General features: G+C 48.0%; 2 protein-coding genes across 12 annotated transcripts in view; one reads left to right on the forward strand and one right to left on the reverse strand.

Annotated features, from left to right (window-relative positions):
• The first annotated feature begins 3,505 nt into the window (after positions 1–3,505).
• PRKAB1 (protein kinase AMP-activated non-catalytic subunit beta 1) lies at positions 3,506–27,492 on the forward strand. Of its 4 annotated transcripts, none has more exons than XR_004353114.1 (12): positions 3,506–4,184; positions 6,501–6,664; positions 7,838–7,931; positions 8,194–8,308; positions 10,388–10,521; positions 12,033–12,101; positions 12,350–16,495; positions 22,113–22,204; positions 22,297–22,480; positions 23,427–23,587; positions 23,910–24,048; positions 24,836–27,492. XR_004353114.1 is itself a non-coding variant. In XM_032654117.1 (12 exons), exons 1-7 carry the CDS (start codon positions 3,817–3,819, stop codon positions 12,425–12,427), a joined length of 813 nt encoding a protein of 270 aa, XP_032510008.1. In that variant the 5' UTR covers positions 3,519–3,816; the 3' UTR covers positions 12,428–16,495; positions 22,113–22,204; positions 22,297–22,480; positions 23,427–23,587; positions 23,910–24,048; positions 24,836–27,492. The 4 variants fall into 4 exon arrangements, 2 of the variants coding, with proteins under 2 accessions (XP_032510007.1, XP_032510008.1); XR_004353113.1 differs by having other exon boundaries at positions 3,506–3,975; positions 6,452–6,664; XM_032654117.1 differs by having other exon boundaries at positions 3,519–3,975.
• CIT (citron rho-interacting serine/threonine kinase) overlaps positions 19,678–27,546 on the reverse strand; it is a 173,994-nt gene continuing 166,125 nt past the window's right edge. For 4 of the 8 annotated variants that reach the window (XM_032654115.1, XM_032654114.1, XM_032654113.1 and 1 more), the window contains 2 exons: positions 22,911–23,211; positions 19,678–22,049 (listed from right to left, as the gene is read on the reverse strand). In XM_032654115.1, coding sequence (XP_032510006.1) covers positions 22,026–22,049; positions 22,911–23,211 — 325 coding nt within the window. In that variant the 3' untranslated portion in view covers positions 19,678–22,025. Of the gene's footprint in view, positions 22,050–22,772; positions 23,212–27,546 lie in introns of those variants that run through there. The other 4 variants (XM_032654111.1, XM_032654109.1, XM_032654108.1 and 1 more) reach the window with 1 other exon arrangement.

Below are 27,546 nucleotides of genomic sequence, written 5' to 3' on the forward strand. Positions count from 1 at the left end.
AACCTGCGATCACCTGAGTGGCCTCTGCAAATGGTTTGACCTCTGGGCCTCAGACCACCCTCCCTTATATAAAACCAACAGGTTGGTGGGTCCATAAGTGCCTTGCTGATTCCAATCTGTTCTCAGGAAGGAGGCCCCAAAATATTAACCTCAGCCTTTTTAGTCATGGGTAAAAGGATAAATGAGATTTTTCTCTGCCTCTAGATGAGACTTCTAAGGACTGGAACACCTGTTTCTCTCTGGGCTTAAATCTGGTTGAGCTGGGCTCCTGGCAATGGCCCTGGTTTGTTTGGGGGTAATTTATGAAATCATCCATCTTTACCCTGGCTCCAGACTGAGACCAGTGAGCAGATGATGCCTCTGACACATGATGCCCTACCATTTATACCTCCTGGGACACCCCTGCCTTCCCCCCTCCCCGCCCCCTGCCCCTGCAACAGAGTAGTCTGACACGCATGCCAGCAGAGGGTCAGGGAAAGAAGAGGCATTTCTGATGCTTGGGAGAATCATGAACTATTGTTGAGTCAAGATAAATAACACAGAGTAACCCGTGAGAGATGCAGCTGAAATCCAAGTTGACACTTGTAATTGGAGAGTCTACCCTATCTGTGATGTCCAATATGGGGCCAAAAGCTGATACCAATGTTAGTTTCTCTGTCCATGAAGTCTTAACACAATATGGCAAGACTCCCCCAACAGCAGTTACACAGACCCCTTGTTGTACTCATCTTTATCTCTTTGAGATCTCCCTGAATGTGTCCCAAAGTCAGTTTTTTAAAATTTTTTATTTGGCCACACCGGAACCCCAACCAGCGATCAAACCCATGCCCCCTGCAGTGGAAGTGTGGTGTCCTAACCAGTGGACCACCAGGGAATTCCCAGTTTTGAGAATACAACGTAGCATTGTAAGTCAGACTGTCCCAAACATATCCTCCACATTTGGTGTAAATCTATCTGCTTTCACCTGATAAAATTACAAATAGACACAAACTTAAAAAAGAAAATGAGCTCAATGAAGGCAAAAATGGTCCTTTCTGAAATGTCAGTGTGTCCTAGAATTTAATTGTACATCCCTATTGTGTTGTGTGGCAGACACTCTGTAAGTAAGAAAAGACTTTACACAACTACTTCTGGTTCTCATGGTCAAATGTTTCTGTTGGAGAGAGGCCAGGACCACGGCTAGTCCATATGGCTGTATTTGTACAAATTAGAAAAAGGTACCTGTTCCTCCAGGCAGGTGGAACCTTGGGACCTACTTGTGTCCTCGGGTAGGCACCCCTGTGCAGGGTGCACCTGTACAATCCCAGTTACCGGGCTGTCTCAGCAGTTGAAAACTTCAGGATATCACTTATCTTATCCGAGCCAGAGCAGAAGTCTTGAAACTTTCTTCATGCATAGAAGTATCTGGATTAGGGGTCCATAACTCATGTGTTTTTCCTTATCTCTCAAGTTGTTTGGGGAAGAACCAAAGATCAACATCTTTATATCCATGGCTTCTTCATTGCCTATTGTGAGCAATAAAAACAGGTCAAGGAATGTGTTCTGGGTTATCCGTTGGCCTGGCTTTAGTGCTTTCAGGGCTTCTCTAGAACCCCTTGCCTCCCTGTATTGCTGCCTTTCTGTGAGTGTGTTTCCACCTCTATTCTATAGATTCCTTTAGGGCTGGAACCACGTCTTATTTACTTTTGTCTTTTAAAACAATGTTTTTAAATTACAAAAGTAGTACATCCTTGCAGTAGAAATATTTTAAAACAGTAAACTAAAAAGTGAAAATCCCCTATCTGTTCCTGTTTCCAATTTGAGTCCTCTCCCAAGAGGGGACCACTATTAACAGCATGTTGTACATCTTCCCAGAACTTTCCATTTGTAAGCATAATGATGCTCATAGAAGTGCTAGTGTTTATTGGATGCTTACTAAGTGTCAGGTGCTATGCTAAGCACTTTTCCTGTGTGTTCTCAATTAATTCACAAAACAAGCCTATGAGGTCGGTGTTTTTTTATTCCGCGTTTCACAAAAGAGGAAACCAGGTGATATTACTAAGTGGTAAAGCCAGAATTTGAACCGAGGCAGGCTGACTTGAGAGCTCATGCTGTTAAAACCTCTATTGTTCTGCCACTTGCTTTGGGGATTTGGAACGTCATAGACATTTCTCTATAGTTGCCCACATAATTCTATTTCCTCCTTTTTAAAAGTTGCTCATTATTTCTATAAAATGAATGTATTTAATTCATTTAGCCATTCTCCTACTGACAAACTTTTTAGGATTCTGCAGTTTTCCATTTCCTTATTTCATCAAATCTAAGATTCCATTGATTGTAAGATGCACCCTGTTTCAGAGATTAAAATGTGAAATGTGCATCTTACAATTAATGTATTATGGCATTAGAAACAATGCTGCAAATGAACATATTGCATATAATTTTCACATGTGTATTTCTGTAGACGTTTTCTAGAAGTAAATTTGTGCACCAAAATGAAGGTGCATTTTAAAACATTTTATAGATACTGCCACATTCCCCGTATCTTAATCATCTGTGTCTCCCTTTTACGTCACACAATGTCTGGCATTATGTAGGTACTAAATAAATGTTTGTTCAGTGGACAAAATGCATGACCAGGCCCAGCAAATGCAAAGCATTTTGGCATACTCGCATGCAAACACACACACCACTACCACACACACCACCACCACACACACCACCAACAAAAAAAATCCTAACAATGACCAACAAGGAGATTAGAATATTTTAGCACCACATGTGTACACACTTCTTGCTGAAGCACTGGCCACAGTAAATGACAAACGCTAATAAATGCATTTTATGCAGAATTATGTGTTCGAAGTGATTTTAAAATAGCTTGCAAAATTACCTGTCAAAAGGCTGTGCACTCAATTTTTTGAAAATACACGAATAATTCCAGCGTTTTACAACCCCCAAGCTACTAGACGTGAGAAGTTTCCAGAGAGTTTAATGGTCTGTCATTTTCTCAAACACCTGCAAGACTGTCTGCATAAGAATCACCTGGAGTGCTTATTAAAATGCAGACCCCACGCCAGAGCTTTGGAATCATAATTTCTGGGGATTAGGGGCAGGTGAATCTGCATTTTAAACAGGCACTCCACGTGATTCTAAGGCACTCAAAGGCGTGAAAGCTAGCGCATTAAAGGGCTTTAAGGAGTCTTAATTAGATTTGCCCTTTAGAACGACCCCTTTGGCTGTAAAGTGTAGAATCAACTGGAAGTGGGCAAAAGTAACCGAGGTAACTAACACCATAGCTCATCCCAGCGCGGGGAGGGCGGCCCAGATGGCCTGCGCGCTTCTGCGCCCCCTGCTGGCCCTCGGCAGCCACGTCCTGGACCGGCCGGAGCGGCCAACTGCGACTGCGCCCTCCGGAGCCCGCCAGGACCATCTGGGTGCTTGCTAACGCGCTGACCTGGACCGGAAGCGGAAGTGAGGTCAAGTTCGCCTCGCGCGCTTTTCCCACCGCAGCCACTCCCAACCCTGTGGGTTGGGTCGCTTTGCGCAAGTGTCGGAAGCGGAAGTTGTTAAGACGTGGGGGAGTTCTTGGGAGAGAGTCGAGTTTTCCTAGCGCTCGGTGGTGTGTTCGATCTGCGGCGGCCTGAGCAGCAGGTAAAGCGCATTTGTGAGACCTCGGCAGCCCGGCTACCCGGCCCAAGCCGGATCCCGACCCCGTATCCTAGCCTGAGGGGTGTGGTACCCGGTGCTCCGACTCCTTCCTAGGGTCCTGGTGGAGGTGCCGGGAGTCACTTGTGCCTCCCTTGGAGTGAGGCCCCCTGTCCGGCTACCTCCGCCATGGGCAACACGAGCAGCGAGCGCGCTGCGCTGGACCGGCAGGGCGGCCACAAGACGCCCCGAGGGGACAGCTCGGGGGGTTCCAAGGATGGGGACAGGCCCAAGATCCTGATGGACAGCCCCGAGGACGCTGACCTCTTCCACTCCGAGGAAATCAAGGTAATGGGGGTGTGGGAATCTGATTCCCCTTGACTAATGTTGAAATCTCCTAGAGCCTTCCCCTCGTATCGCCTCTAATCATCAGAAGTGAGAGAATCCTCTTAGCAGCTCCGGAACCTGTGTCTAATTACCGATATGAGAAAGTCACCCTGAGGGAGGAGGAATTCACTTCGTTTAACATCATTAAGGAAGAGGCAGCTCTGAGACAGGTTCAAATTCTTAATTAATTAAGATCGTGGCTCTAGCAGTAATTGAGTCCCAGTCTCTGCTTTTCTCTTAGGTATGATTAATTTCACAGCTCTGAGAAATCTTCCACCACCTTTACGCAGACTGGCGCGTTTTGTAATAGTTTTGCAGTTAACTTTCAGTTTTGGAGATAAACCAGAACATGTGTAAGGTGAACGTAGAGTCCAACAGCTGACTGCAGCTGCCAGAGGTCTTTAGTTCTGCTGAAAAGTTGTGGTTCACCCTTTAGAGCAGGCATAGAAAAGTAATTTGACTTCCGGAGGTCAGTGAGTAAGTGAAACATCAGTCTGAAGGAGGCAGCCAGCTGCTCGGCTTCTCTCTCCTATTGTTTATATATGACTTAATATTTTAAACAGGCCAAAGCAAACATTTTTGCAGGCCAGATTTCGGCGTCCTGCTGCGGTCTGCTTTAACTCATTAAAAACTCTAAAGACAGGTTCTCCATTCCTGCTTCAGCCCTTTTCCTGCTAACCACCTGATGTGGTCAGTTTCTAGGGGCAGAGCCCAGTCCAAGAATACTTAGTGATTCTGGCAGCTGATATGTATGTGGTATATCCTAAAGAAATGAACAACTAAATACTTAAAGGGCACTGCAACAAGTAGGTTTAGGAAAGATGACAAGCACCTCTTCCCCTTCCCACACACACATTCTGTTAGTATCTAGTTGCCTATTAATCATCATTGCCCATTAGGCTAATTGGCAACTCATCCCAGCTGTACTCATTTTCCCTCAGATGCTGGCTTGGGTGATCGCATTATTATCTTATATCCTCACCTGAATCTTGGCTTTGAGGCTAACCTATAAAGAGTCTTTTTTTTTTTTTTTTTTGGGCGGTGCGCGGGCCTCTCACTGCTGTGGCCTCTCCCCTTGCGGAGCACAGGCTCCAGACGCGCGGGCTCAGCGGCCATCGCTCACGGGCCCAGCCGCCCTGCGGCATGTGGGATTTTCCCGGACCGGGGCACGAACCCGCGTCCCCTGCATCGGCAGGCGGACCCTCAACCACTGCGCCACCAGGGAAACCCCTAAAGAGTCTGCTTTTACTCGGCCCTCCAGCCTGTGATTTCAACTTGCTTTCTGAATTTGTTGCATTCCTGAAGCTGTGTGTAAAGTGAACTTTGGAATCCTGTTTATCCAATGATTTGACATCTCTTCCCCTAGAAATAATTTTGGCCCAAGGGCAGCCATTTAAGATACCGTAAGAATCAAACTGCTTTAAGAAATACTTGTTCTTTTGTTGTTTTAGAACTCTTATAAGAAATGTTTAGCATACAGATGATCTGTAGAGAATGATTTAAATAATTTCCATTATCATTTCCACAGAAGTTACTGAAATGATGTAGCAGACACACTGGATTGAATGCTCGGATACAAAAAAAAAGTCGTGAATTCTTTTAACTATACTTGCTCACCATTTTGGCTGTGGCTAGTTATCACACCCTCAGTGGAAAGTGATTGCAGTCTGTTATTCTTTAATCTGTAAATTTTGTTAAAGGTCACAGAAATGCAGGTATCTTTTAAATGAGCTCAGGTCAGTATTTGAATTGAAGGTGCTAGAAACCTGCTCCAGACCTTTTAAGAGTCTATCACAGCCTAGAACTCCTGCTCATTGGCTTCTGACTAGGAAAAATGTAAGAGATCCAAAACCACACCCAGAGTCAGACGTGTTTTCTGTCTCTCATCCCGGAACACCTCCTTTATACAGCGCTGCCCATATAAGAAGTTACTCTTTACCGTAATGAACGTCAGTCTTTGTCTTACCTTTTTCTCCCTGGTGCCTGGACAGCACTCAGTGATTAGCTTTTGCCTTCCTCAGCACCTGGGCTTGCCAGTTTTCAAGTTGACAGCTCTGGAATTGTCCCTAATAAATTTTCATGTACTTCAAATCTTGCTTAATTAAGGGAGGAAAATGACATTTATTAAGCTAATCTCAAGTTCATTCACTGCCTTCTTGCAAGTGAGCTTTATAACTTCTAGAATTTTGATGACGACCTCCTGAATAACAGCAGTAACAGTAGCTAATAATTACGAAGCGCCTACTCTGGGTCCGACACTGCAGAGCTTTTTACATGGGCTGTCTTGTCTCACTCAGCCTTCACAGTAACCTTAAGAAATAGGCGCTTTTATTATCTCCGTTTTGCAAGTGAGTTAACTAGCCGGAATGTGAACCTGGGTAGTGACAGCTGCCTCTTTAGAATGAATTGTCAGTATGAGGGTAATTGTCTCTTGCAGGGAGCTCACTAATGGCTTCCTGTTCCTGAGTCAAGCGCTCTGCTTCCAGGCTCCGGAGAAGGAGGAGTTCCTGGCCTGGCAGCACGATCTGGAAGTGAACGACAAAGCTCCTGCCCAGGCTCGGCCAACTGTGTTTCGATGGACGGGGGGCGGAAAGGAAGTTTACTTATCTGGGTCCTTCAACAATTGGAGTAAACTTCCCCTCACAAGAAGGTAATCGCCTGGGTGTGTTCATCTACTTGTCTTAACCCAGGGCTACTCTGGTTTCTGAAGGACTCCTGTGGGTGAATAGAAGAGGATGTTTTTATAAAGTTGATGCTGAATGGAAAAATAGCTGTGCTTAATCATTCACAGGGTTCAAATCTCACCAAGGAGTCGTGCTAGGTTTAGAGCACACTTAGAAGAAAACACACAGTTACGAGCATTTCCGTTTCACAGACACCTTTCACTTCAGATATTCTAGCTTTGTGTCTGTTGAGGCAGGACTTTTTTCAGAAAGAGCGCTCTATTCCTAGCGCAGTGGACAGAGCGGGATTTGAGTCCTTGTTGGCTGAGCTGAGCCTCAGTGTTCCTCTCTGAGAAGGGAACGTTGGACCAGATGATCCCCGAGCTTCCTTCTAACTTGGACTCTGTACACATTATGTGGGCGCCATTAGCGCGACTGTAGCCAAACACTTGCTCGACACCCTAGCATGGACGGCTGTCTCAGATTGTCAGTGGAAAAGCATCTTCACTAGGAAGTCCTCTTGATGAAACAAAGGACGAAATTGTGCCCTGCTGGGCCAGGCCTGGTTCTTGATAAGGAGCCGCCTGCTTTTCCAGGGGTCCAGTTGGTGTAGGAGGGAGCCACTCAGCCCAGTTACAAGGCATGCTGGTCGGAAGAACAAAACAATCAAATGAGAGAGGTCTTGTGGAACCCTTTTTTTAGTAGTTATACGAGTTGCCTTAGGGAACTGTTTGTACATCCTGTGAAATTGATCCCCTGTCCTGAGCTGGGCAAGCTAGCAAAGGGTAGAACTTGGCGGGCAGCTTGCTGTTTATCTTGTGCCACCATCCTCCTTGGCGTCCAGGCTGCCAGGTGTTATTTTGCTCACAAGTTGAGGACGAATGACTGTTCGTTGACCTTTTGATGGTAGGAATGTGGACTCCTGGTGTTTGAGCAAAGCGAGTTTTCCAGGAAACCTCTCACGATGCCGCTTCCTGGTAGCTTTTCTAGATTGAGATCATTATACTGAATTGTCTACATTGGTGAAAAATGTTTATTTCTCGTGCAGCTGAACCCTTGATTTTACGTGGAAGTTTTGTTTTGTTCCGTGGCTGGTTTTGCAAGTCAGCTAAGAGGGCAGCCCACCCCGCTAACATCGTCTGCTTCCCTTTTTCTTGCAGCCACAATAACTTTGTAGCCATCCTGGACCTGCCGGAAGGAGAGCATCAGTACAAGTTCTTCGTGGATGGTCAGTGGACACACGACCCTTCTGAGGTACCCTTCCTCCCGCCCTTGGTCCTCTGGCTGCCCCCACAATCCAGACAAGTTGTCAGGTCCCTTTGTCCTGCTGGTCGAAGTCCCCGTGCATGGCCGAGCTAGATAGCAGCGCTCCTTGTCAGCCTACTGGCATCCTTGACTGAGATGAGCAGGTGGGCCAGCCAGGAGATGAGACCTTCCAGCCAGGCCTGCTGGATCCACTAAAGACACCTCTAGAGACCTTCCACGTTGTGATTTCTGCCTGTCTGTCTTTCCCCAGCCAATAGTGACCAGCCAGCTTGGCACAGTAAACAACGTCATTCAAGTGAAGAAAACCGACTTTGAAGTATTCGATGCTTTGATGGTGGATTCCCAAAAGTGCTCCGACGTGTCTGGTATGAGCAGTTATTTTTACCACGTGTGTGCCGGCGGGGGCTGTATAGATTAGAAATAGCTTGTTTCTCTTGCCTCTCGCTCTTGAGTGGGAGCCGCCCAATCGGTGGGTGTCCGTAGCTCCCCAAAGAGCCACAAAACTAATTCCTAACTCTGTGTCAGGTCAGGTTTCTAAAATCTAGCTCTGAGGGACCCGTAGGTCATTTTTTGGGTCATCTCCAGGATTCCATAGGTCTGCTTGGCCACAGAGAGCAGACACTGGAGACGGAACCAGAGCTTGGTCTTGTGCCAAGGCAGGCCCAAGAGGCCCTAGAGAGTTGCATCGGGTCGGTGAGGGGCCAGCACTGGGGAAGCCAGCCTGCTCGGGGCACCTGGAGAGTTTCAGCCCGACAGGTGATAAACTGACCCCTCAGTGACCTTGGCATCATTTGCGTGGTCCATGAGCACCTTGTCAGAATCCCTTCTTGGCGGGGGTGTGGGGGGGGTAAGACTCACCACAGAACAGGCTGCACAGCGCAACCTGCTCAGTATGGTCCTAGTAAAACTCTCCCATCTTCCAAGAGTCATCCGATCATCGAACTTTCAGTAGATTGCTTTGCATCCAAACCCACAGGAAGAAGCTGCTTGGAAACAGTATGTGCTACGCAGGGAGAAGGATGCGTTGGCATCGACAGTGTTCACACCAGCTGCACTGCCCCTTCTTGCAGGGCCTCAAACCGTCCCAGGACCCCTATGGGAAGCAGTGAAGGTTCCCCGGGACTGTGCCTAACCGTCTAGGAAAACGGGTTCAGTTCACAGGATGATTCTTCATTGTCACCTGCCTGGGCCTGGAGGTCCTGCCCCCAGGATCTCTTAACTCTTTATCAGCTCAGAACTCACACTGGCAGGTGGACCACGTGGCTGACAAGTCATGTTATTGAGCAGGAGTTGGAAATCCAAAAATAGCATTCTCTGCTCTGGATAGCTAACTGGTCTTTTAGAGAAGTCCTTTCTGTTTTATTCCGACAGGTGGGAATTGGGGGGTGGGGGAAATGCCCAGATACCCCTTACCGGCTGATAAGTGAGATTTTAGGCCACAGTCCAAAGCTTTTAGTCAAGGTTGTACAGCAGAGGTTACCTGGGGAAAGGAAGCTGACCCCTCACTGCCGGGAAACCAACTTCAGGCTCTCCATACTCTTCTCATACTTAGACACTCCCTTTCTCAAAATACATATTGACTCCTAAAGGCTCAGTTTTCTGCACTGAATGCCTTTCTCAGTTTCCTGCTGTGATAGGGCTGGGTTGTGTGAAGGGAGTCTGTCCCCTAGAGAATGACGTGGAAGGAATTGGCGGAGCCAAGCCGTCTCAGCTTTACGGGGACAGCACGAGTCTCGGCGGCCAGACACATCCCAGGTGTCCTTTGGATCACAGCTCAGTCCCCGCCAGCTGGCCAAATGTCGCTGAGTGAGCAGCTTCGAAGCTTACAGAGCACTGCACTTCTAGAAGCTTCTTAATATATCTGTATAATGGGGATACTCCAGCATGAGTTTAAGAGGAACTGGAGAGCGCTGGAGGCAGAGAGCCTTTAGAGGTCAGGTCTTCAACTTTTCGTTGTTTTAGTTTTGAAATGCGCCGGCACCTCTGTGTGAACAGGCTGCTCTGTCTTCGGTTTTATTCTGGCTGCTGGCGCGCCTCACTTGGGCCCAGCCGCATAAGCCTCCCTAGAAGCCTTGAGCTTCTGGGCCGCACTTGCCGGCCCGGCCTGCAGCGAGGAGGACGCGTCGGCCTGCGGTGGCTGTTGGCTCAGGTCACTGTGAGCAGCTTCCCACGACTCGGTCCCAGACTCACTGCTTTGCCACGACTGCTGTCTGCCACCAGAGCGTCTGAATTCACTACTTGAGTTTTATGCCTGTCACTCAAATTCCAGAAGTGTTTTCTCATTGCCTCTGCTCTTCCCCCTTGGGGCCCGTATATCCTTCAAGAGAATATAAATCTGTACTGAGGGAACAGGAGACGTGGAAAACTAAATGTCACCACAAATTGAGACTGTTCCCAGGACTCCTAATTTTCCAAGTAAATGTCCTGTCACCATCTCCCAACAGAGCTGTCCAGTTCCCCACCAGGACCCTACCATCAGGAGCCCTACGTCTGGAAACCAGAGGAGCGGTTTAAAGCACCACCCATCCTCCCGCCACATCTTCTCCAGGTCATCCTGAACAAGGACACGGGGATTTCTGTGAGTAGCCAGACATCTGCCCAGACCGTCCTCCGTGGTCACGTTCAGCTGCTCCCCTCTGTGCACATCTTGCAAGGCCGCTCGTGAAAATGTTCAATGTCACCCATCGGTGTTAACTGCCGGGGTCCCCCTCTGACGTGGGAACGGGCTACTCACAAGATGTTCCCAGGGTGGGCCTCCCCATCCCACAAAGCCTTTCTGAGCCCTTCCTCTTGTGTTCCACTCCCACCTCAAATTTCATGACAAAATACATAACCGCCTCTTCTCAGTAAGCTGCATGGTGGAATTCCTCCTCTGGCCCCCAGATTTTAGAATCTTGTTTGTTTGTTTTGCCGCGCTCGGAATATGGGATCTTAGTTCCCCAACCAGGGATCGAACCCACACCCACTGCAGTGGAAGCGCGAAGTCTTAACCACTGAACTGCCAGGGAAGTTCCAGAATCTAGTTTTAAGCACCAAATTGCTTTCAGAAACCCCAGGGCTCATGGATCAAAATTTGGGGTATGTGGGTAACACACATTGCCTCTGGGAAATTGATATTACTTATAAAAAGAAGTGTGCTTCCTGCTGAATCCTGAAGAGCACCCCATTATTCCCCGCGTTTGATTTTCCATCCCGTTTGACCTGAGCTGCCTGGTTCCCCGGCTCTGGACTGCAGCGTAGCCATAATTCTTGGGAGTCCAGGTGTTCTTCAGCCTTGTCCAGGCCACCACCTAACAGGCAGACGCTCCAGGGTGATCAGGTAACTGCTGCTGCTCTGGACGCCACACAGAAGTGGGTGCGCATGTGCTGAGCAGGGGGCTGCAGGTGTACACGTGCAGGCATCCCCGCAGCAGTCACGGTGTGTCGCCCGGGGACTCGCTGTTCTTGGGGCCACCCTGCCCCAAGCACACATCTGACAGCTGAGCCGGCTTTTACTGGATGCTTTTTCTGTTTTGAATTAGCATTTATAAAATTGGGGAGTGTACGTTGGGGGAAAAAAAAAATAAAAACCTGGATTTCTGGCTTCTCTGAAAAAATATGAAGGTGTGGCAACATTGCCTCGTATGTGAGCTCTTACGGAGTAAGAGCGCCTCTCCCCTCCCCCAGTCATCCAGTGCATTCTTCAGGCTCCCCGTCTGAGTCTCAGAGACATGAGTTTGCAACACACTGCTCAGGAGCGTTGAGTATTGATCATTTCTTCCCGCTTTTTCTAAAAGCCCTTTCACTGCACGGCTTTCTTCCTGCCCCTCCTCCAAAGAGAGGACAGAGCCACGGCCCACAATCTAGATCAAGCCTGGCCAGAGATGCACACCAGTGCGCCCAGCAGACCCCGAGAGCACCCCTTAGTTGGAGCACCAGGCATGACCCCTCGCCCACCCAGTCATCGTGCACAAGCCCTTTCACTGCCTGACAAGGAGGAAAGGGGCCTGAGAGCCTGCCTCCTTCCCTCTGAAATCCAGTGCCGTGAAACACGGGAGAATCCTGATTTCCAAATCTCAAGTGCACACATCTGCTTTTGCCTCCCCGCAGTGTGATCCAGCTTTGCTCCCTGAGCCCAACCACGTCATGCTGAACCACCTCTATGCACTTTCCATTAAGGTAAGGGCGTGTTTGTTACTGTTGTTTCTCCAAGTGTGCTCTGAGGCCCCCTAGCAACGGCACCACCTGCAGTATCGATACTTACCTGAAGGGCGGCTTCCGGGACCTGGCCCAGACCCGTAGGCTCCTCTTCCGAAGGGAGGCCCAGGAACCTGCTTTTACTCAGGCCTCCTGATGATTCTCACGCTCCCTAAACTTTGAGCCTCCTGACTTAGTCCTGCCTTTGGTGATTTCCGCCTCTTCCTCAGGACGGAGTGATGGTGCTCAGCGCGACCCACCGGTACAAGAAAAAATACGTCACCACCTTGTTGTACAAGCCCATATGAAGAGCTGGGGCCAGCCGTGGGCCCCAGGGGGCAGTGTGCACCACCGGGCTCCACGCGTGCATGCTTTTCGCTAGACAGGATGGACTGTAAATTTCCCATTTCACGCTCTTTAGAAGACATTTCGTACCCGCTCTACTCCTACTTGAAGGTTTGTTCCAGACACAGCAGCTCCTGGAGCGCCTCAGTCTGTAACAGTCCTCTTAGCACGCGGTGGCTGTGAGCCCTGGGGCTCATCAAGGCTGAGCGGGGAGGGGGAGCAAGACGGTCTGCACCCCACTCCGCAGTGCAGAGGGCGGTGCAGGTCTAAATTTACATCCTCTGAACTGGTCACGGAGACTTTTCTTAAGCCAAAAAGGAACCCCAGCCACTTTGCTGGTGGAAATCTGGGAAGCAGGTACCGAGGCCGCACAGAATTCCTCATCTTGTGTGTGTGTCTTGACTTGTCCCTGCTGAGGCCTGGCTGTGGACCTAACGGCGAGTATGGTATTGGTCCTGCCTGTCCTCTGAATTCAGAGCAATAGATCATCTTCCATTCCCTGCTACAGGGAGGTATAATTTCTGTAGAAATTAGAACCTGTCTAATTTCCAGATGAAGTTTTACAATTGTTTCTTACACTTATGTGCACTAAGTATTTTTTTTTAACCAGAGGTGGCTGACTGTACAGCCTAAGGGCAATTTTTAAATCACCCCAACTACACTATAGATCATGTAACCTGTGCTCAGCAATAATCTGTTCTCAGAACAGACTTGGAAAACCATGGCCAGATATCTCCGTTAAGCTGGAGGATCCTGCGGACTGACCACTGCTAGCTGGAAGGTTGTCCAGCTTTTTGTTCGATTCGTAATGAGGTGACAGTGTTAGCACGCAGATTTTGGAGAGGCACCCTACCCTAGCCTGTGCCACCTTGCTTGGGACCTCTGGTCCCTCCTTAGCAAAGAAGGCTGTAGCAATTGCCGTTGCTTATTCTGGAAGGAAATTAGAACTTGTGGCAGCCTTCTGAATTTGTGTGAGGAAATCATCCTTTGGACCAAAGCGAACCTCTCCACGCGGCTTGGAGATGCCGGAGACGTGCCCGTTAGCAAGGTTCCTGTCCCCAGGTCGGTGGAAGCTGTCGTCCTGCGCTTTGTTCCTGCTGGGAGACGGAGGAACCATATCCCTGGTGTCTCATATTTATTTGGCGAACCTGGGTCTGGGATACCCTTTTTTGTTACTGTTTCCAAAACACTGAATTACTGTCACCTTGATGTACAGGTTTCAATAAAGCTTTGTAAAGATAACAGACGTGCACTTGGAGGAAGGTTTGATTTCGTGCAGTCATTTGGAGAAGAGACTGGAGCTCTCCCCAAGTTTCATTCAGTGCAGTGCTTTTCAGTCTTTTTCCCGCCTTGGCACACATTGAAAATGGTACCATCCTTGTGGCACTCTGGGGTGAGTGGACAGGGCAGCTCGGCTTCCTCCCGGGCTGAGGGCCTTTCTCTGACCCACCTATTCTGCACGCAGATTAGAAGGCCGTTAAGAGGCTGTAAAATTGAGCCCCATGGAACCGCTCGACCACAGGGGAAGCTGAGGAAAAGCAGCAGTGAAGGCCCCTGGCTTGCGCAAGTTGGCAGCATCCCCGGTCCGAGGTCCTGCTGCTGCTTGCTCATTGACAAGCACCACAGGGGAGCCTGGGATCATGACACCCTCTTGGAAGACACCAGGATGTTCTGGAGTCAGCTGTTCTCACCAGCTAAAAGGGCCTCTGTCCCTTCTACCAAAAAGATGGAAGGTTACAGTGTCCCTTTAGTAATAAGCCTTTTCTTCTCAGGCATCAGGAAACGTAAATAAATTTAAGAGAAAAGGGAACCCCTCAGGTCATCTGGTCCACTTGAGGTGGAGAATAGCTTAGAAAGCATTCCTAGCTGGGTAATTAGCTGTCTCACTCTGAAAACCCAAGTGATGTGGGAACCCAAATTAGGGATTGGAGGGATTATTTAAGTAGACTAAGGAAATACATAAAAATCCTCTATCCAAAACTTTTTTCTATTTTTTAAAAATTACTGAAGTATAGTTGATTTTACAGTATTGTGTTAGGTTCAGGTCTACAGCATAGCGAGCCACTATTTTTTGTAGCTTGTGTGTCACTGTAGGTTATTATGAGATACTGGGTATGATTCCCTGTACTATGCAGTAAATCCCTGTTGCTTATCTATTTTATGTATAGTAGTTTATATCTGTTAATCCTGTGCCCCTAATTTGTCCCTCCCCTCCCTTTCCCCTTTGGTAACCATAATTTTATTTTCTGTATCTGTCTGTTTCTGTTTTGTGTATACATTTGTATTATTTTTAGATTCCACAGATGAGTGATAGCATATAGTATTTATGTTCTCTGATTAATTTCACTAAGCATGATATTTTCTAGGTCCATCCACAGTGCTGCAAATGACAACATTTATTTTTATGGCCGAGTAATATTCCTGTGTGTGTGTGTGTGTGTGTGTGTGTGTGTGTGTGTGTGTGTGGATGTATGTGTATACACACCACATCTTAAGTCAGTCGTCTGTTGATGGACACCTGGGTTGCTTTCATGTCTTGGCTATTGTAAGTAGGGCTGCTGTGAACATGGGGTACGTGTATCTTTTCAAATTAGTGTTTTCATTTTTTTCTGGATATATACCCAGGAGTGAAATTGCTAGACATGTGGTAGTTCTAAGGTTTTTTTTGAGGAGCTTCCATATTGTTTTCCACAGTGGCTGCACCAATTTACCTTCCCACCAACCGTGTAGGAGGGTTCCCTTTGTTCCACACCCTCTCTAGCATTTGTTATTTGTAGACTTTTTGATGATAGCCAGTCTGACCTGTGTGAGGTATTACCTCATTGTGGTTTGGATTTGCATTTCTCTGATAATTAGCGATGTTGAGCATCTTTGCTTGTGTCATCTTTGAAAAAAATGTCTGTTCAAGTCCTCTGCCTAGTTTTTGATTGGGTTGTTTGTTTTTTTGGTATTGGGTTGTATGAGTTGTTTGTATATTTTGGAAATTAACTCCTTGTTGGTTGCATCATTTGCAAATATTTTCTCCCATTTTGTAGGTTGTCTTTTCATTTTGTTGATGGTTTCCTTTGCTGGGCAAAAAGTTTAAGTTTAATGAGGTCCCATTTGTTTATTTTTGCTTTTATTTCTTTTGCCTTGGGAGACTGAAAATACTGCTGTGATTTATGTCAGAGTGTCTCGCCTGTGTTCTCTTCTAGGAGTTTTACGGTGTCATGTCTTACATGGGTCTTTAAACCATTTTGAGTTTATTTTTGTGGATCAAATATTTTTGAAGTATAATTGAAAATACATAGCTAAGCTCAAAAGTATAAAAGGGATATACTGAAGTACCAGAATTGAAGAAACCATTGCTGTGTTGGTGAGCTGTGAGCGTGGCCCCTGGCCCCATGGTGGAGACTCAGAGGGTGGGGTGGGGGGGGGGGTAGGACCCAGTCATAGGCCTCCAGGACCAGGGTTTGACACCCTCACCTGGATAGGAAGCCCGCTTCATGAGTTGGCCCAGAAAAGCACTGCCTTTTCTGTAAGAGGAGTTAGAGAATCTAGCTGCTGGCCTGAGTCAGGGCTCAGAGGGAGTCATCAGCCCCAGGCTGCAGGGGGAAACATCATGTTGGAAAATCTCACCTGCAGATCAGCTCTACTCACAAAGTTCAGATAAAGCCAAGCCAAAAGTCTAGTGTAAAAACTAATTTGGAGCCAGTAAACCCAGTAAGAGTCCTCTGCAGCCCTGGGGCCACGGGGGACTCCCAGGGCAGTAACTGCTACGGTGGGGAAATGTAGCCAAAACCACAGAACCCTGGGACGTGGGTGTCAGCATTCTGCACAGCTGTTCGTGTGTCTAAAAGACTTCATTTTCTTTAAAAAGCAACACAAAAGGAAGTCCCCCGTGGTCCAGAAGACTGCTAACAGACCTAGGTGAAAGTCTCTATACCCAAGAAGCTAAAAGTAATGGAGATTATTTCATGGATATGGAACAGGAGACCCTGTTTGGTCCAAATCACAGGAGCAAAGCCACACTGAGGTGTCCTATGACCCAGGTAATGCTTTCTCTATTATGGGTGAGGACTGGTTACATGGTTGGTTAAAGTGTAACTGAAATTGCTTTTGCATGAAGATATTTTTTTCCTCCAGAAATGTATATACAAATGAATTTATGGAGCCAAAGGTAAGGTCTTTAAATTACTAGTGGGTAAAGTAGTATTGCAAGGTAAACAACCATATGTCAGCATATTGAAACCAAAGATCAAAGGACCCAGGCAAGGTCTTTTCCTTCCCTCTGGTCAAAGCCTGGCTTCATGTTAGAGTCGGCCGTTCCCCCCCACCGTCCGCTGTCCCGGAGTGTGGACACTGGACTGAGATTAGGGATGTCATCCAGTTCAGTGCCTGACTAGCTGTGTGACCTTGGGCAAATCACATGACCTCTCTTAGCCCAGTTTCCTCTCCTGAAAAATGGAAGGGGTTGGATTAGCACTAAATGATTCCTAGGGCTCCTTTCATTTCACATTGGGAGCCACAAAGCTTTTACACCATGAATGGGATATGGCCACAGACAGGAAGTCAAGGGCCAGAAAAGGAAAAAGTGCCGGCACTGTAAGCTCAGTGAGGAAACCTCCAAGGTGCCAAGGGCCAAGGTGGGAAAACACAGAACACCAAAGTGATGCCATGCATGGCTAAGGTCAGAGACTCAGCCATTTTAGGGAGAAGCAACGTTTCATTTTGCTTAACTCAGTTACTTCTAGATGAGCATGATTTCATTTCTGAGCGTGAACTCAGGCCTCCAGGACCAGGGATTCTCCTGGTACATGACCCTCCACCAGTGTTTACACAGTTTGAGTGCACTGATGAAGACCCTAGTCTCTGGGCCACTCCACCCTCCATCCAGCTTTTTAGCACCTCACCTGATCAGCAAATTAGTGGAGAAAAGAAGCTAGAGCCTTCTACCCTGGGATGCCAATTATAATCGTCCTCAGGAGAAAACAGTAAGCTACAAACGTTACAAGTCATTCCAGCTAATTGTAAAAACATCGACAAGGGCCTTCCTAAGAGTGACCGCTGCTGTGAGTCAGACCCTTGGAGAACCAGTGCCCTGCCTCTGGGATCAGCCACCGAGCTCAGCTCCCACAACCGCCTCGTCTTTTTTTGTCCTAAAGACAGCCAGAGGGCCTGAGCCTGGGTGAGGATGCCAGCCTTCTCTGCCTGCCAGGAGTGCACTCACCCATTTCATCTGCAAGACTCAACAGCAAGTGAGAACAAGAGACAGCTCCAGTTGTGTGTACCCTGGATCGACTTTATTTTCCCTTTTTGTGGTTCTCTGAAAGGACAGGCTGACTTGTGTATAGCAGTAAAGTCATTTCCAGAATTCTTTACCTCTAACAACCCCTCCAGGGCAAACAAGAGTTCCGTTAATCATTGACAGACTCGAGAGAAAGCCAAGCCATCTGTGCAGTTCCAGATGTCCACTGCCCTGCCCTCCCAGCTTCGGAAGATAAAAGCCTCAACGTTTGACTAGGCAACTGATGAAACATTTTCTCATATAAACACTGTGCCTAGAGCCACAGTCTCCATGCTTTTGGCATCATGTGCAATATTTAAACTGCCAAGAAAGAAATCTGACTGGAACAGGCCGAGCTTCCTCAGCCTCAGCACTGTTGACATTTTGGGCCTAACTTTTTGTGGAAGGTGGGCATGCGGGCCACCCTGTGCCTTGTAGGGTATTTAGCAGCATCCCCTGGCCTCTACCCATGAGGTGCCAGTAGTACCATCAGTTGTGACAACCAAAAATGTCTCCAGATATTGTCAAGTGTCCTCAAGGGAAGGGGAGCCAAGTCACCCCTAGTTTAGAACCACTGGAGCAGGCCAGTCTGTTGTATTGTGAGACCAAAAGCTTAGCTGGTCCCACCCCTGTGGGCCTAGCATTATTGCTTTAGACTTAAACCTGCATGAATATTTTCTAAAGCAAATCACGTTCAAGAGGCCCAATTCTGAAGACAAACTAGCCGGTCAGTCCTGTTAAGCACGTCATCCCTTTTTGGCCTAAGTCTCCAAATCCTAATTTCAGTTACGAAATTTGCTTTGCAGGCTGCTTCCTCAGTCTCGTGAAAATTAAGTTGTAAGAGCAGAAAATGTGATGGCTAATTTTGTGCTTAAGAGGTAGGGATAGCAGCATGGACGGCCGGGCCTCGGTTTATGGTGTGGCTGAGTAATTTTGTTGTTTCTTTGAGGTCCTTGCTTAGGGTCCAGAGAACTTTCTGGCACATTCCTCTCGGAACCAAACCACATTTACTTATGCTTTTGAAGTGTTACGTGGCTGCCAAGATTCCTCAGGACAATAACTGAAGCGGTATTCAGTGGACTTTCTCTAATTTTATAAGGAAAGAAAGGTTCCAACATTTGACTTGTTCATCTTCCATATTATTTTCTTTCTTAGAATTGGCAGATTTTTATCCCCAGCGGTAAAAGAGAAAGGAGGAACAGAATAGAATCGCAAGTACGACTCCTGTCACAGGGTGAGTCGGCCGCGACCCTGCAAGTCAGAATTTGACTGTGGTCAGATTACTTCACTGGAAAATAAAAATTGAAAGCAACAGGAACCATAAGAAAATTACCATTTGCCAAAACCAATGTCTGTCCAGCTCAACAAAGTTTATACTGACAAAACTAAAGCATCTTAGAAAAATTTACCTTGCAGACTACAAAAATTCATTTAGTTAAAAAGACAAGTATCTACATTTTAAATTACCTTGATCCGAATTCCTCCCTCCAGAAATCTACATCATTAAAAGCGGTGGCGTTATCCTAATGGATGAGAGGAATTGAAAGGTGACCTGTTTTTTTGGTTTGTTTGTTATGAACTGCATTATAGGAGAGCTGGGTAGTCCATTCTCCAGTAATCCTTTCAGAGTGGCCTGACTGCCGTGAGGAGCTTTGCAGTTCTGCAGTCCTGTAAAGTGACCTTAACAGCCAGTTCATGGTTCATGGGAAGGAATGACCAAACTTCGACAACATCGCACTTCTGGAAGAGAACGTCGCTGGTCTCTTGATTCCAGGAGAGCAGCTTGCTCTGAGCCCTGTGTGGCTCTCCACCCCTCACCCCCAGAAGAAGCCTCCCCTGAAAGGAAGGACAGTCCCAATGCCACGCTCCCAAGCTTAGGCTGACAGTGGCGATACTTTGGGTTTTTATGGGCTCTCTTAAGAAAAGAAGAGGTCTTGCACTAAGGCAAACATTTTAGATCATTGCTTTATTTGACTATTTGTTCAACAGAGTTCATTCCGCTCAAGGTGGATCTTGAACCGTTCCTTGTGATCTTTTCCTCATTCTGAATAAAAAAGGTAATGAAGAAAAAGCCTGTACTTTTGGACCTAGAATCTTATTTATGCTAGTAAGCTTTGCAGTTTCGTGTTACGGTATTTCCTGCTGGCATCTCCGTAGTCACACGGAGCTCCCCACACTCCAGTGAAGATGGCTGTCCACAACTTCCACCGTTGAAACCAAAAGTAAGAGTTGAAAAATGCACCTTTTACAATAAAAAAGTAGAAACCAATTCAATTTCCTTTTTTTTTTTTTTTTTTACGAATATAAAGTTTCTTGTAAATATGTACAGTCTTTGAGCTAGTTCTATAGCAGGAAGCATTTCACAAATGAGACACACGATATACACTTTGAGGACTAAGAAGCCCATTTCTCATGGAGATCCTAAATGAGATGCCAAGACTAAAAACACCAATTTCCAGTGACCTCTCCAAATACTTGTGGACCAAGAGACAGAAACTTCAGCAAACATTCAGTCAGATCTGCCCTGGAGGAGGGAGGGGATGCAGCGTGACCCCAAAGACGAAGCAACACATAGAACATGACAGCATGACACTGGCCAAGGATGCGACAACGTGGAGGAAGGGCCGTGGGCGTTTCAAACAAGAAAGCACTTCGGTTAAGAGACGAGCAGGAAGGAGCCGGGACTCAGGCCAGGTTGCAATCTGGAAAGTGAGCTGAACCGTGGACATGGGGGTTAAAACGCGGTCACGTTTGCCAGCTGCGGTGGGAACAGGTCTACCTGTCAGCTTACCTAGGATGTGCCCTGGTGGTTTGAGGTGTGGAGAAGCAAGAGAGGCCTGGTGGGAGATTAAAGGCAGAAATAAGGCCGCTAGTTAGCTTGCCAACTGCGAAGCCTCTAGTTGGTTCTTTACCGGTTGCCAGGAACCTCACACCGCCGGAGGGGAGAGAGAAACTGGGTGAGCCGCACGGCACCTAAGGAGGGCTTCCCCGCCCGGCTGGGATGGGAGAGTTGAGCTGCGGCTTCCTTCTCGAACTTCCTGGTCTTAGTCTAGCCCTAGGGAGAGGCTCGTTTGGGAAGTCACAGTTTTCATGGGGTAGAACCTGGTGGATTGTGTGTGAGCAGAGTTGTCCGCGCGGGCGTCGGCAGGGAGGTGTGGAAGTGTGAGGTGTGGTTTGCTGAAATCCTTCTCTGGTCGTAAGGCTTGAGCGTTTGGTTTTTGTTTGTTCAGTGCTACAGACTGCAGCTTGTGGCCGGTGAGTTGGCAAGTCCCAGAGGGTGTCGGTTCGGCGGGAGCTGTGGGATGGAACTAGTGCATTGGCAGAGCAACCCAAGGGGGCAGCCAGGTCGGGGGGCAGCGCATGCAGTGAACCGCCATGCAGAACTCCTGGGGCGCTCTTCCCAGCCCGGGGAGCCAGGGAGAGTGCGCCATCAGGACAGGAGGTGAGTGCCCCCGGCCCCCTCCTGGACCCCCATCGGTGCCGGGCTCAGAGCAAGTCTGTTGCATGCTTTCCTGGCCAGAGCTACATGGAAAGCGGAGACAGCAGGCCGGTGGGTGACGCTGAGGGGCAGGGAGGGAAAAGCTCCTCGTGGCCACTCGGCCCCAAGTCACTGCCTCTGAGCCGGGCCCGATGGCCTCCGTACATTCGCAGCTGGTGGGAGGGGAAGTCGTCAAGGCCATCAAAGGCAATGAGAACGGTAAACATTTGGCTAAGATGTCGCCCTGGGTAAGACAGGGCCATCTGTGAGGATGGACTGGAAGGAGAGTGGACCTAGGTGAGCGTGGGAGGTTAGCCAGTGGCAGGGGCTCTTCTACGATACATGTCGGTAGTAAAGACCTGATTGTGTGACCTGCTACAAATGATTACAACAGGAAATACGGTGCTATTCAAATCTATTAAGAAGTCTGTTGTCTTTAAAAAATAAATAAATAAAAATAAAACAGGAGAACAAAAACCCAACCAACCCTAGGATCTTAAAGTAGCTATTAATTAGGATTCTAACCACGTCGTAGTTAGCCCCCGGTTGGTTTCCTGTGATGAACTGGTACAGGCTAGAGCTAGGTACAAAAGTTTATGAATGCTTTGAAAGAGTAACAAAGTGCAAAGAGGGTAGACTGCAGGAGGGTGCCGGCAGCTCCCAGGAGCCCCACGCCCCTCCTGGCTGCAGGGTGTCCGTGCTGAGGCGGGTCTGGGTCCAGCTGCGCCGTGGGCACTGGGGTCCCCTTCAGCAGCGTTCCATAGTGCGGTTGGTGTTTTCCTGCAGTTCAAGAGGAGTTGGGTTTTCTGGCTGAGATTTATACTGAAGACTGGTCCCAGACCTAGGAGGAGGAGGGGGTTTTGCCATCAGAGGTCAGAAATCGCTGTGCTCACTTTGCAAACAGGAAGCCCAGACTGGGGTGTGCAGGAGCACGAGGCCTCGCCTTCCTGCTGTGAGCCGAGCTTGCGGAACTCACCGCAGCGTCCCCAACACTACGTAAGTACTTCTACTGTTACGCACCCCATTTTATCCATAAATCAGAGGAGATAAGGAAAAGCATTTAAACGGCTTCTCCCCCCTCCCTGTAGCGGCAGGGGTGCCAACAGTGAACTGCGGATGGCAGCAGGAGGATGCAATCCAGAAACTGGCCCCTGGAACCGGCTGGCCTGCTGAGGAGACACCATGCTCTGGAGCCTCCCCGTGCACTTGGGGGGCCCCTAGTCTTCGGCACATCCCTCCATCTTCTCAGTTGCTAACCTAAACATTACACAGGTAATAATACATGCACGTGATTTAAAAATTTTGAAAGGTTCGGAGTTCTTCTAGAAGGCAACCACTGTTACCAGTTCGGTGTAGCCTTCCAGAGAAACTGTTGATGTATATGTGTTTGAAAATGTAAGGCATCAAACCTTTTGAATAGCATGTTATCACCTGTGTTTAAGAAGGGTGACTACACATCCGCATTTGTTTGTATGCAGAGAGGATCTCTAGAAACGGCACGCTGGCTGCCTCCGGAAAGGGAATGCCATAGCCCTTGCGGCTTTTACGGTTTGAGGTGCACACATTATCCATGTGTGCAGCAGGAAGCCCCTTCTTAAGACGTTCTCTTCCTAAGCTTGTTAAGTCCCGCAGACTCCGAAGTACGGTAGCGGCGCCCCTTCCCTACAACAGCGGCCCCTCGGGGATGAGGAGGGCGCCTTACCTTGTTGACCTGGGACAGCGGGGTCCTCACGGCTCCCACGGGCAGCCGGCCCCTGCTGCCGTCCTCAAACAGCCTCCCGGGGGAGCGCTCCCTGCGCGTGCTGAGCATCCGGCCGGGGGACTTCTCCCGCTCCAGGGGGCGGCCCGGAGACTTGTCCCTGCGCAGCTCCGTCCGCCCCTCGCGGTAGCGGTGGGGCGTGCCGGGCTCTCGCGGGTGGCTGGGGCCTTCGGGGGGCGCCGGGCTGGAGGCCACGCGCTTGGTGATGTGCTCGTTGTACGTCGGCGGGCCTCGCTTGTTGGGGCTGCGATAACGGGAGAGGAAGGTCGGGGAGCTGAGCCATCACAACCCAACGGGGCAGCTTCCTCCTCCTCTGAGCCACCCTGTGCCCCCATCTCACCACGCGTTATTAGAAAAAGACCCCACCGGGAATTCGAGACGCTTATATCGACAGTGAGGCCAGGGAAAGAAGGCAGCGGTGACAGCAGAGGGGAATCAGGCTTCCCGGTCTCGACACAGGCTTTCGGCTGAGCGCCCACAGCGGGTCGGGCCCTGTGCTAAGCTCTTCAGGTACCTTAACTCGCCAGATCACCCTAACAGCAGCTCTGCAAGCTAGGAACGGCCGTGACCCTCGTCGTACAGACAAGTAGCTGGAGACACAGGCTGCGACTCCAGTGCAGGTCAGTGCGACGTCATACTCCCCATATTCTACCCCGCTGACCCTAGTATTTTCCAGAGCCTAGAGGGCACAGAAGGAAGTCCCTTGAGGGGTTAAGCCTGTACTCATCGCTGGCAAGCTGCCAAAGCAGCCCCACTCCTGGGCCTTTGTTGGGTCACCTCTCCTTCCAAGTGGCTTTCCAAGAGTCTTTGGGGCACCTGACGCCAGAGGTGTAGGGATTGGGCCTGATATAATTAGGAGACTGAGGAGGGCAGACGAAAACAGTAGAGCTGGCTCAGAAAATGTCTGAACAATTTGTATGACCAATCTAACCCTCCACCCAGCCCTGGGTATGTCAGATGAAGATCTGACCAGACACGGCCCTAACCACCTCTCTGAAGAAGCAAGATCCAGAAACACAGACGGACAGGACTGACACAGCCTTCGGCGTCAGTTCCTTCCCACCCCTGACGAACAGCCAAGGTACTCAGGCCCTTGTTATCTGAGCATAATTAGTGCGGGGAAAAGGCAGACTATTTCACAGAGAAGGTTGCTTGAAGACATCTGATTGACTGGGGCTTTATCTTGGAAAAGTAGAAATCAGGGAAATATATTTTAACCTAGATATTTTAAAATCTAAATTACAACTGCAGTTACATGCTAAGAATGAACCAAGGATGAATCCCACACTGATTTATTCTGCTCTAATTTTCTCAACAAAATTCTATGCTAACATGCTGGGTGACATCGTTCACCAGCAGTGTTGTAATTTTTGCAGCAAAATCGTAAAGTCGTTAAATATTAGACAGTGCCACTGGTTTTCCCAGAGGCCTCTCTTAATCCTTGATATTAAATCCTTCCCCTTTGGAAGGGACCAAAGTTGTTTTTTTAATTATTGGTCTAACTGTAAGGAATCTTTTGTCAATGCCCATAATGGAAAGCAACCGAGCAGCGAAGACACTGACCCAGTGGGGGAGGGGAGACTCTCTAGAGCAAGTTTGCGGGCCAAATCCAGACAGATGCCTGCTTTATTTAAGTTTTACTGGAGCATGGCCACGCCCATCCGGTTTCTGTGGTCCAACAACAAAGTTGAGCAAATGAGACAGGGGCCATGTGGCCAGCAAATGTGAAAACATTTACTCTCTGGACCTTTACAGGAGAAGTGTGCCAGTTCCTTCTCTTGGGTAAAATAGATTGGTGGACAGAGCAGAATAACTCTTAAATGGTCAGTCCATTATAAATAATTTCATTCTCTTGCTTCCCTATGCAGCTCAAAATGTGGAAATTCCAACAACCCACGCTCAGAAAGCCAGAACTTTCTTGTGTGCAGCAGTAAAATTTGAGATAAACCTTGATTTCAAGATGCCGAAATCTGAGCTATCTTCATCTCTTGTCCTGTGGCTTTGTGATATAGAAGACAAAAAAAGAAATTTCCAGTAAGAGTATCTGATTTGTAATGGAAGAGAAATTATAAAGCGTGTCAGGGGCCCATCGTAAAGCAAGCTCACTGCCCAGAGGAAGACAAGTGGCTCAAGGAAGGCCATTCGAGAAGTCAGCCTAGGTTGATGGGATAAAGGAAAACACTCGTCATTCTGGGCGGAGCGGGCCATTTTCCATCTCCAAATCCCTTAACCAATGCTCTACTTGCAAAGAGTTACATTTCCTGCTCTGCTAAACAGACCTGGGGGCAGTGCAGCCTGCAGTGAATCACATTCTCCCAAGCTGGCCTTCTCCATTCTGGACCTGCCCAAAGCAGCAGCAAAAAGATGGTTTTATAAGCCAAGAGGCAACTAAAGGAAACTGCTGGTTCTCCAGACATGCCCGGCAGCAGCAGGAACAGCAGCAGCATTATTTCTGCCCCTTGTTCACAGGAACTAGAACCATTTTCCACGACAGAGGAAGTTAACTCCTTACAGAGACACCATATCATCTCAAAAGGAAGGTGCCTGGCCATCCAACTAGCTAGTGAGGCAGTGGAGAAAAGAAGAAAAACCTAATTACAGTACTTGGGTTGGCTCTTGGCATGACTGACTTGGAAACTAAATAAAATCTGGACGTTGTCAGGAGAGGACTACAGCCCTTTGAGCAGTCTCTCCTGAGGCGCGATCAGGCCAAGAAGAGTGAGAAGCAGCTGGTTATTCACACTTCTGGTTTTCCAGCAAGTTCCTGGGACTAAAATCACACTGACCAAACATTTCTGACCAACGCTTACATTTCAACAAAAGAAACGGACACTAGTCGTCAGGACATAGTCTCAGAACATTATATTGACGACTCTCTTTTCTAAGATCTAAGCAGCATTTCATAACATTAAAGGTGGTTCCTCCACCAAACTGAGTCCCTTGAGAATAAAAACCATCTTGTTCAGCTGTGTAGCCCCAGACATTGTGTCTGGCACATGGTAGGGGGTCCACATAACTCTCTATAATAGGGTAGACATGTGGGGTTTGTAAACCAGTCCACAAAATTAAAACCCTAGGTCAATTAAATATTCCCCTGGGTTAAATAAGCTTATCTCCTTTGTGGACCAGGATCTTAAAATTACACATCTCAAACCTACACATCGAACCGAATCTGGCTCCGAGCCCTGGGTGTCAAGACAAAGCCAGTTCCACTTCCACACACTGCCGGTGGGATAACTAAAGGGTACAGCCCCTAAGGAGGAAAACTCACCAACAGCTATCAAAACTACCAATGCCCATCAATTTCTTTTGTAGGAATTCATCCTCCAGATAGATTCCTAAGCATGCAAAATGAAGGTACAAAGTCATTTACTACAGCAACAGACTGGAAACAACCCAAACTCCCAGTGATAAAGGAGCAGTTAAATAAGGTACAGGCAGGTGAACGAATGCTATGCGGGCGTAAAAAAAAAGAATGAAGAAATACTTCGGATACTGACGTGGAGCAAATCTCTAAGACACAGAAGAGTGTGCACAGTACGCTATCGCCTGTATTGAGAAGAACGGGAAGAGCACTTCCAGGATGGCCGAGCAAGGACTCCCGAAAACCTGCTTCCCCATAGAAACAACAAGAACACTGGCAAAATTGTCAAAATCAACTTTTTGGAACTCTGGAAATTAACCAAAGTCTTGCAACAATTCAGAGAGTGTTTACGCAAGAAAATGTGCAATATTCACCACCTCTGTCTCCCCAGATCTGCAGTAGTTTTGAAAGCAACAGCCTTGTAACCAGCTGTGAAAACCAGCACCCTGGTAACCACTGGAGGGAGTACATTAGGACTGGAGCTTCCCAAGAGCCCCAGCCTCGGAAAACTGTCACTATCTGACCTATCTGGCTCCTCCCTGGAAAAGGACCATCCTTAGGGCTTGTTTTTAATTGAGCTGATTCAGGTCTTCCTCTCTAGAAATGCCCTATCTCTAGAGTTTACCAAAAAAAAAAAAAAAAAAAAAAAAAGGCTACTGTTTCACATGGCAAATGCCTGAGGCAGTAAGACCAGTTGGGAAAAACAAGAGGCCAGCTACAACACTCAAAAGGAAGTCCTGCATATTCCTGGGGATCTGTAAGGCCAGACACACACAGGTAAGCCTGTCACGTACCCAGGAAAAACCTTCCAAGGCCTCGTCCGTCAGCCACAGCTGACTCAGTGCTGCAGGTGTGCCCCAGCACAAATACGCACAGTCACTCAGCAAAGGGTGGGTTCAGTGCATTTAAGGAAATCTCTTTCTAGTCATTCAGCTGACCACTACCCTAACCAAGCAGAAACTTCAATGGCTGCACATAACAAAGGACACAGACTACAGATTTAGTACAAGAGACACTAAACCAATAGCGACAACAACACGCCCAGGGAGGGGAAGGGGGAGCTGATTTGCCACGTTGTATTATTTGAAATGTTCAGTTTTCAACAAGAAAAAACTTACAAGACATTCCAAGCAAGAGTAAATAAATAAAGTATATAGCCCATACTCAAGGCCTCATTTCTTCTTTCACCAAGGGGGGCAGTAAAAATTTTCCTGA

Source organism: Phocoena sinus, chromosome 14 (genome assembly GCF_008692025.1).
Source record: "Phocoena sinus isolate mPhoSin1 chromosome 14, mPhoSin1.pri, whole genome shotgun sequence".
NCBI classification, from domain to species: domain Eukaryota; kingdom Metazoa; phylum Chordata; class Mammalia; order Artiodactyla; family Phocoenidae; genus Phocoena; species Phocoena sinus.

What these genes read in the sequence shown, in the direction of transcription:
- PRKAB1 (XM_032654116.1), top strand. Translation starts at nt 3,817, where the DNA reads ATGGGCAACACGAGCAGCGAGCGCGCTGCGCTGGACCGGCAGGGCGGC. An exon ending in AAAGTGCTCCGACGTGTCTG is followed by an intron (nt 8,309 to 10,387) that starts GTATGAGCAGTT and finishes ATCTCCCAACAG; the next exon opens with AGCTGTCCAGTTCCCCACCA. An exon ending in CGCAGCGTCCCCAACACTAC is followed by an intron (nt 22,205 to 22,296) that starts GTAAGTACTTCT and finishes CCCTCCCTGTAG; the next exon opens with CGGCAGGGGTGCCAACAGTG.